The 9,876-nt window shown below is 34.5% G+C and overlaps 1 protein-coding gene across 1 annotated transcript; it reads left to right on the forward strand.

The window, feature by feature from the left end:
- Nucleotides 1–276: 276 nt before the first annotated feature.
- LOC108904406 lies at nucleotides 277–9,642 on the forward strand. The gene is made up of 5 exons (XM_018706953.1): nucleotides 277–441; nucleotides 3,962–4,110; nucleotides 5,814–6,063; nucleotides 8,072–8,393; nucleotides 8,484–9,642. The coding sequence occupies exons 1-5, from the start codon at nucleotides 390–392 to the stop codon at nucleotides 9,310–9,312; spliced, it is 1,602 nt and encodes a 533-aa protein (XP_018562469.1). The 5' UTR covers nucleotides 277–389; the 3' UTR covers nucleotides 9,313–9,642.
- Nucleotides 9,643–9,876: the final 234 nt, after the last annotated feature.

A 9,876-nucleotide genomic window follows, 5' to 3' on the forward strand; every position in this document is an offset into this window, starting at 1 on the left:
TTTATCCTGTAAAAGTCAACTTTTAACGACAGAAATAAAAAAAAAATGTATTACCTATAACATCGAGAACTGCGTTTATCCGATATAGGCACGTAAACTTTAGTGCTCATTACAATAGTGAGAAACGAATCGTAAAAAACTTTTACTCTCAGCAACCGACTGACGACCGCGTGCAGATGGAGGCTGCTGTAAGACAGAGATGTGATATGTGTCTCTCGTAGAAGAAAAGCAAGTATCCCGGAGTTGGAGTGCCAATATTCCTCTGACTGCAGGTGAAGTGACGTCGGCCAACGGGGGTCGTAGATGTAGGCCGACTATAAAAGCAGAAAGCGAGGAAGCGGAGGGCCTGTCAATTGTGTTCAGCGGTGTTGTGCTTTAGTTATACAGTGATGGCGCGCTATACGGCTGCGCTGCTCTTGCTTACGATATGTGCCTCAACCGGTAAGTGAATTTTACAAGAAGTGTGGCTGCTTAAACCTGGGAAACGGGCATCCGTTCAGACAGCTGTAATCAAAATTTCAACTTCCAAATTCCTGTGCCAGTCGGTGTAGTAGTTCTGATCAAACATACTGTTTTGCAAACGGTAGCCTTTCTGCTTTACCGTACATGAGAAAGTAAATTGCCTTAATAGCTCAAGGAACGAAATAATTATTACTCTTTTTTTGCTTCTTTGCCAGCTTACGAAAGCCTGATTTAAAGTTTTTACTGTTCATTGTCATTAGAAACTTTGCTTGTGAAGTCTAAAATTGGAATACTTTTTGCCCTACATGGAGATATCAACAGTCGTATAGAACACGAACCTTTCTATCTGTTACAACTATTCTTGTTTACTATTATATAAATTTATTGGAAAAGGAAAAATGTAGGTAAAACTTTAATTTATATGAAAATGTACGCTTTTGTCTTTTTGCTAGTCTTACGTAAACTAATTAAAAATGAATATATCGGAGGCAATTAGTAACTGTCAAAAGCTGTTTTCTAACAATTCAGTAGTTTTGAGTTGTGCGCTGAGTTATAGAAATTACCTACCCGTAGGTGATTAAACATGTGATATTGTGAAAGTTGATTGCCTTGCAGTTTTCTCTACAGAATTTTTTGAAGACGTGTAGTTATTTATATACTTACATTTTATGTTCTTGAAGCCAATTCCTAGAAAGAGCTAGAAGTCTCGTGGTGCAATTGGAATTCGCCTCTGTTCCGCCTTGCATTTTATTGCCTTCTGAATAGCAATTCTATTGGGTTTCTGCATTGAATTTGTAAGTGCTGCTAACTAAAAAGTAAAAGGTAGAAATTCGGCATAAACAGTTTTAGCTTACGTACTTGAAAATACCTGATACTGTAACGAAGTTTTCGCCGTAACCTTACCCATGCTGGGTGTGACAGATTTTTTGCATCCACATTTTTGGTCGATCTAGGTGTTTCAGGAATAACTTTACTTCAATTTTTTTCAGATTATTGCAAAACATAATATCAACAAGTTTATTGAATACTTTTTATTTATTCAAACATCGTAGGGAATAATTGTAATGGATACTTATTTTATTTGAAAGTTACACTAATCAAAAACAAACATTTTGTAAATCCTCTGTAGTTCATTCTCGTGAATTTCTAAGAAAAAATTTTCAGTTAGCAACAACGCACAAGGTTTTCAATTTGTATATAACTGTTTATTTGTCGCAGTTGAGAAACTTCTACGTGTATTGTATTTATATGTATTCCTGTTCACAACGATGGAGAACATGGAATCTGCAACAAAGCTTTCGCTTGGCAAGAAACAAGTTGGCACTGTGGAATTGTTCATTAATGCAGTTCCACACCCAAAAATTCCTGAATAAAATTTATTTCAGATAAGTCGCATTTACAAAATTTTACACTTAGTTCTTAACCTTGAATGCAATCAGATTGTAATCGACTCGTACTGGCCACAATGTGGTGGTAGATTAGTAAGTACGTGCAACATGTAACCGAGAGCAGCCACAGATTATTCAGGAGAGTTGTTGGATGTTATATAACCAAAATTAATCAGCGAATTACGACATCTTTTACAAAATACAAATACAAAATACATATTTGTTTTGATTTGTTCTCCAGTCTTGGATTTCAAAACTGACCCACATTGTCAACGTGCTCAAAGTATCATACAGGTTGCATAAATTCGCCGTATGGAATCAAAATGCTGTTTGTTTTGTACTCTTCAAATAGAATATTGAATTCAAGAGTAACAAAACTGAGAACAGATAAACTAGATATTTGGTACAGTTAAAAATAGTAGCAACATTGTTTTGCAAGTCTTCTATAAAAGATCTTAAGTAGTTTCGCAACTGTATAGAAATGCAGACAGCAGACTGTTGACCTTTATGTTCAGTTGTCAAAGCGTGGCGTTTTTGCAATTGAGATGGTCTTGCCAGGCAAAAACACAGTAAGGCGGATTTAATAAGATTTTTAAGAAAGCTCTCCGGCTTCGAAAAATGCGTCATCGACATTGATAATGCAATATTTCAGTAATATTTATGTTTTTTAATAAATAAATAACAAAGAACCAACCAGAATATTATTATATTTCATGAAATGTTAACAACGTAACTAAAAAATTAACGAAGGGAAAACAAATGATTTAACTAGGCAGACAAAAAGAAAATAGTTAATGTAATTTTATCAGTATTGCATTGCATCCATAGTAAAATTTGAGTTTATAATTAAAATAATTCTCTACAGTTACGAAATACTTGCATTGGTTTTTCAAACGTTGCAAAATAAAAACTGTTCAAAAGGATGACTTTATTTAGACACAACGGTTTCATCACGCGAAAATATGTTTACTTTTTATTTTATTTTGAGAAATTATATATAAAGATATCCATTTACTAGTACATCAAGATCAAACCATAATATTCTAATTTGTTTTTTTTTTAACTATAAATCATAGATGAATAATAATTTTTCATTTAGGTAAATTTACATAATAAGCCATGTTTTGTTTGAGGGCGTAAAGAAGGATTTTAATTACATAACAGGAAAAAAATTGTAAACCGCATATCAAGCCACATAATTGGTTATTGAAAATGTCAAGGATTCAGTACATTATTAACCTTTGTGAATCGTATTAAAAATATCTTCGATCTTCCCGTTCATTATGATTGCGAAATTATTTATCAACATAAGTTCAAGCCTGATATAAATGCTAGATTTGAATGTACTTATTCCAAAGTAATTAGAGATATTTGAAGTTTGTCCTTGTTAGAATAAAATGCGAGTGTGCCAGATTTATTTAAGAAGCCGTCCGAGACTAGCACTTAAATGGTGAAAAAGCTGAAACATTTGAAAATAACAATTGCATAAATATTTTCGTAAGAGGTTTTAAGTTGCAAATGCAAAATCAATGAAGCTTTCTCTTTGCAGCTAACCGCTTCATAAAATTTATGATTAAATATTACAATGATATACGACTAAATTTACGTATTGCGTAAGGCGACTGGATTTAATAGAAAATTTAACACGCTAATATGCCATCTTGCATAAAAGATGTAGACATGTGTTGTGTAAGTTTCTTATAAATCTTCGGCGAAATTCTTCCTGCACTTTGTGTATTGACAGTAATAAATTTCTCTATACGAAGAAGTCTATATAATCTCTACATTATATTTCTGTCTGGTCACTGTCCTACTTAGTTAATGCATTTTTGTTTTAAAATTATTAGTGCTGTTGAATATGCATTCACAGTTTTGATGTAACATTTTTTCTGTTTTATAATACTATTTTCATAAGCTTTGATTTCTAAATAAATCTTCAATAGAAATTTCTTTCTTATTTCGAAAGGCAATCTCTAGTTAAAGTTAAGGTAAATGAGCTAATTGTTTATATCTGGACGGGGTTGAAAAGTTGACATTTTGGAAAAGCATGAGTTTAAGCAGTTGTGGCACACATTTGTGATTTACTATGTTTAATTTTGGATATATTTAAGGCTATGCTCAACAACCCGAGGAAGTGACACCAAAGAAAGAAGATAGCTTTGAGGCTGAGCTTTGCAAAGACAAGGATGCAGGAGAATGGTTCAGATTGGTGGCCGGTGAAGGAGACAATTGTCGTGATGTCATCCAATGTACATCTTCGGTAAGTTGAAGTTTGATTAAACTCATCATATTGTCTGTAATTATTTATTTCGAAAACTTTTTTAAATGGTCTTTTAACCCTCACATCATCGATTTGACAATATACTATGGATGGAATGCAGAGGGAGGGGGTATGGGGCCAAGATGTAAAGTGAAATGAAACTAGTGTCGCGTCACGAAACTTGGAGCATTTGCAGGCATATCACGGGTGATTTGTTGTATCCATTACGTGGTATTAAGTGTTATTGCGTATTTTGCATATAGATTTAACAGTAATCTTTTTAGTTGTTGTGTTACTACCAACAAATTTAAATTTCCAAGTCAGAAATAAAACTTCTTTTTAAATCAATGTCGCGTGATTTTATCCTAGATCACGTGACATAGGGCAAATCACTGCCGCTTTTGCAGTTCATGTTACAACAATGCACAGAAAGTCGGCTTAGGTGTCAACCATAATACACTGTCAAATCTATGAGAATTATAAATAATTTTTTGTTGTCATTTCTGTTAGTAGTTTTGTTTTGTTTTTCTATTAGAAACATTGTATAATATAATCGGTTTTGGTTTTTGAATCTTACTTGGAAATTATTTCAGATTTCCAAAATTTTAATATTTAATCAAAGCATAAACTATACAACTTGTTCTTCTAATAGTTCCAAAAAAATCGGAATATGCTCAAAATCACATTTACTAAAATACAGTTTTGTTAATTACCTGAAGGTTAACAAATGCTGGAGATTAAACTTAATTTTTCAATTTTAGTAGTCAAATTAAAATAAGTGGTCGTTTTCGAAAAAGAACGTTAAATTTTGAATATTAATCAACATTTTCAAATATAACTCTGAAGGCATTTGATGTAGAATTCAGAAGTAAATACAACAACAAGTAGGGAAGGTACCGAAAGTTAATGTCACTTAAATAGTCCGAATTTGATATGAAATATAAAATATTTCAATCGAAAATCTTATCGTTTCCAGTTTATTACTTTTTTTGACATACATTGTTGTTATGAAATATTCCAATAACTCTAAAATGACTCCATAATTTCTCATGTCACAAAAATAATCGTTTGGATATTTTTTTCGATTTAAATATCGTAAACAAATTGTTCGTATTTATTTTCTATATTCTAAATGTAATACCTATTTATGAGAAAATCATTGGCGCAAAAATTAATGATTTCATTTCAATTTAAAATAGTATTTCTCAAAAATGTCTTTCTTTACATTAGAATGATTAGATAAATGTTATGTCATTGATCTATGCCAAATACTTTCAGAGATATTTTTGGAAATGTAATTTTTCCCAGTATCAATACCTTAGCTGTAAAAATGAAATGTTTCCTGAAATTCCTTCTTAGATTTTTTCTTATCTTGACCACACGAATTCAAATTTTAACATGAATACTGAAAAAGTCCAACCAGATTTTTTAATATTTATGTAAGTAAAGCCAACATATTTCTTTAGTTACGAAATTCCATTTTTTCGACATTTTTAAGTGGGCAAAGAAATGGATGTAACTTAGTTTTTATCCTAAATCAACTAGTTCTATCGTTAACTACTTTAGTACTTGTAAACTAAAATCTCGATGGAATTGTTTACCACAGGAAATAACGAAAATATCGATCAAATAAATAAAATGCCCACTACTAGGGAGTGACTTGCCTAAAGCTACCGTATTCACGTCTCGCTGCTCTGTTTCAGGGTCTCCAAGCCATTCGTTGCCCGGCTGGTCTTTACTTCGATATCGACAAGCAAACTTGCGATTGGAAGGACTCCGTAAAGAACTGCAAGCTCAAGAACAAAGAACGTAAAGTAAAACCTCTGCTGTTTACCGACGAACCTCTTTGCCAAGACGGATTTCTCGCCTGTGGTGATGGTACCTGTATAGAAAGGGGTCTGTTCTGTAACGGAGAGAAAGACTGTACCGACGGTTCTGACGAAAATACTTGCGGTAAGTGGTACATCGAAGTCGCATGTGTTACTTTGAAGAAGCGTTCAAAAATCAATAGCACAGTATCTAGCAAACAAGTTGGCAATCAGATAATATCCTAAATACAATGCAGTATCCGATAAAATGTTATTTTAACTCGAAGTTAATCGAATACATTATAGAGACTTTACGCGCTATATTCAATTTAGTTTTTTATTAATTCTTTCAGTACTCACAAGACAAATTTTATTACCAACCGAACCACTTTCATAAATTAAGATCAGCGTTATGTGAGTCTAAATTTTAAGCCCGAGTGAACGAAATAAGCAATGTAACGTAAATTCGCCATCTCACTCCATCGTATTATGTTTCTACTAATTCATCAAGACCATAACGCTCCTAGATTATTAATATCCGAAGATGTAACAACACGAGTTTCTGCTGTATAAATTAAACATAATAACTTTGTAATAGGAGCTGGATTAGAAGGTAGATGGGTTGGTTATAGAATGTCATCAGGTGGATGTAGGTATTCGTTGCATCCGCAATCATGTAACAGCAGTAACCTGCAAATCGTACTTTCCCTTTCGTAAGATGGAATGCAGATCGATTATTTCTGTTTACAATGACGGGAATGATCAACATACACGGTGGCACTAACACAGACCGCTGAAACGAAAAAATTACGTTTTCGCTTATCTTTCGAATATTCAAAAGGTCGGTAAAACTTGAAACGGTGACTTATTTAAGAAAAACATTAAGTATTTGTGAACTTTCAAAATTAAGAATTCTTGTACGAGTATAATTCACTTTCAAATTTTTGCTAATGTTTCTAATTTTCAAAACATCAGCAAATAAAAGCAATTACTTCAATATTGTCATACAAAGGAAGACTAAAGGACTGAGCTTTAATGTTTTCGAGTCCGCCCGGTAGGTGTCGTCGTAGCGAGTCCAGGGACCTTGCGAGGTTAAACTTAATGCGAAAGTGGATATTAAGAAATAACTTTCGTTGTCCTTGGTGTAACGTCTACAGCATCAGCGGGCGCGGCGCCGTACTCGGCCCACTTTCCATCCTAAGAATGTAGCTCGCCTCTCTATCAAACATCTTGGCTCTTGCGACATTATCACCCTTTACTAAGTTTTTTTTCTGCAACCTTTGGACACGTTTCACTTTTTACCAGCCGCATATGCAAATACATTCTCGCCTTCTGATTCTCAAGCAGTAAACAAAAACGACCAGCGAAATACACTCTTACTTTTCAGCCCGAAGATTTGCAAATTATCTAATTAATTACGTTTCTAAACAAGAACAACTTTCGTTTATTATTGAATAAAATATTTACATATCTACATTGGCCTCAATAGCTGTTCGTCAAAGATTCTTAGACGCAGCATATACTCACTTGAGTCTATGCTATTTCTATGGGAGTTTATTAAAAGTTCCATTAAAAATTATCCTGGTTACTGGAAAGGAGCGTATACTTAAATATAAAAAGTAATTACAGTTCGTATAGAAACGGAGCGAAAAAATTGAATACTTTGTCGAGTTGTTATTCTTGAAATGAAACCAGTTTGGAAGCAAGTTCTTTGGTAACATTTTAAAATTAATTTATTAGCGACATTGTTGTCCCGTCTGCATTTGAAATATTTTTTATGTGAGAGTCATTAAATAAATTTAAGGCTATTTGTAGTCGATGACTACTGCTGAATATTCAGAAACCACTTAATTATTCTCCTTTCTGAATATACGGAATGAGCACTTTTTAAATTGCAATGTTCAACTGGGCATCTTTTCCAATAATCTCAATAAATAATAATTTTTATGTCGACCCTGTAGGTGCACGACATCCATTTATTTTTAAAATTTAGTAAAGCTTTCTAATAATCGTTTGTTGGTTCTCGGTTTTTAAGTAATTATGCGTTAATATCCGAATAAAAATTCAATTAGTTACGAAATCGTTCTCTAGTTAAAATGAACTTTTACCCTATGGTAATTGAAATTGGAACTACATAAAAAAAATTGTTGCAGATATCGACAATGACCCCAATCGCGCCCCACCCTGTGACCCAGCAGTATGTAATTTGCCCGACTGTTTCTGCTCTGAAGATGGTACGACCATTCCTGGAGACCTTCCAGCTAAAGATGTACCTCAGATGGTTACCATTACCTTTGACGACGCTATCAACAACAACAACATCGAATTGTACAAAGAAATCTTTAACGGCAAACGCAAGAACCCTAACGGTTGTGACATTAAAGCTACCTACTTCGTATCACACAAATACACCAACTACTCCGCCGCGCAGGAAATGCACCGCAAAGGTCACGAAATTGCCGTCCATTCAATCACGTAAGTAATTTTTAATTTCACAACGGCTACTGTTGCTAAGTGATTTTAATTGCTGTATGCTCTGTTAACCGCGCTTATTATTTATTACAGGCACAATGACGATGAACACTTCTGGTCCAACGCCACCGTCAACGACTGGGTGAAGGAAATGGGAGGTATGAGGATCATCGTAGAAAAATTCGCCAACATTACTGATAACAGCGTAGTGGGTGTCCGCGCCCCTTACCTACGTGTTGGTGGCAACAACCAGTTCACCATGATGGAAGAGGAAGCATTCTTGTATGACTCAACGATCACTGCCCCACTGAACAATCCACCTCTATGGCCTTACACCATGTACTTCCGCATGCCTCATAGGTGTCACGGTAACTTGCAGAGTTGCCCAACTAGATCACACGCTGTTTGGGAAATGGTACTCAACGAATTGGATCGTAGGGAAGACCCTACCAACGACGAATACCTTCCTGGATGTGCTATGGTTGACTCATGTTCCAACATCTTAACCGGTGACCAGTTCTACAATTTCCTGAACCACAACTTTGATCGTCACTACGAAGAAAACCGTGCTCCCCTTGGACTCTACTTCCACGCTGCTTGGTTGAAGAACAATCCCGAGTTCCTTGATGCTTTCCTTTACTGGATCGATGAAATCCTTTCCAACCACAATGACGTCTACTTTGTCACAATGACCCAAGTAATCCAATGGATCCAGAACCCGAGAACTATCACAGAAGCCAAGAACTTCGAGCCCTGGAGGGAAAAATGTGTTGTAGAAGGTATCCCCGCCTGTTGGGTGCCCCACTCTTGCAAACTGACGTCCAAGGAGGTACCCGGAGAAACCATCAATTTACAAACTTGTGTGAGATGTCCAAATAATTACCCATGGGTAAATGACCCCACCGGAGACGGTTTCTTCTAAGTCACCTATTTTAGTTAATTAAGGGACTATGAACAGTGTCACCCTTGCCGTGTTGGCTTTTGATCGGGTTTTTAGTGATCCTACGTTACATTTTGTATTTATTATGTTCAGTGACTGTATGCGTGATCTATTTTGTTGTTTTATTTTGTAATAAAAATATCTTGATAAGATTAGACTGTTAATTTCTCGATTATCCTATAATAAATAGCGCTTGCAAGCGAATGCCAGAATGTGACTTTCACAATATTATGTAATATACACTCCTACTAGGTTATGTAAAAAAATCAAATGTTTTGTAAAAATTATAATAAAATTGGTAAAAAATTTAAACTGCAAGTCTTTTCTTTTCCCTTCTTCACGAACAACCAAATATGACTTACATACTACCTTCAAACAGGTAAATAAAATGTGATGATAAGTATCAAGATGATAACTTCATAACCATTACTTCCTTTCAACACTAAGTAAAAACTAAATCTTTCAAAAGGCGTTTCTAAAACTCCGACGTGTTGAAACAATAATTTAAAACATACGCGAAACCATAAATTCCATTCCCACCTACTG

The sequence above is a fragment of the Anoplophora glabripennis genome, unplaced genomic scaffold (genome assembly GCF_000390285.2).
Source record: "Anoplophora glabripennis isolate ALB-LARVAE unplaced genomic scaffold, Agla_2.0 scaffold91, whole genome shotgun sequence".
NCBI lineage: Eukaryota > Metazoa > Arthropoda > Insecta > Coleoptera > Cerambycidae > Anoplophora > Anoplophora glabripennis.

Bases quoted from the DNA above. Each gene is read 5' to 3' on its own strand.
- LOC108904406 (XM_018706953.1), top strand. From the start codon at position 390: ATGGCGCGCTATACGGCTGCGCTGCTCTTGCTTACGATATGTGCCTCA. The intron at 442-3,961 runs GTAAGTGAATTT...GATATATTTAAG, and splicing joins TACGATATGTGCCTCAACCG to GCTATGCTCAACAACCCGAG. The intron at 4,111-5,813 runs GTAAGTTGAAGT...GCTCTGTTTCAG, and splicing joins TCATCCAATGTACATCTTCG to GGTCTCCAAGCCATTCGTTG.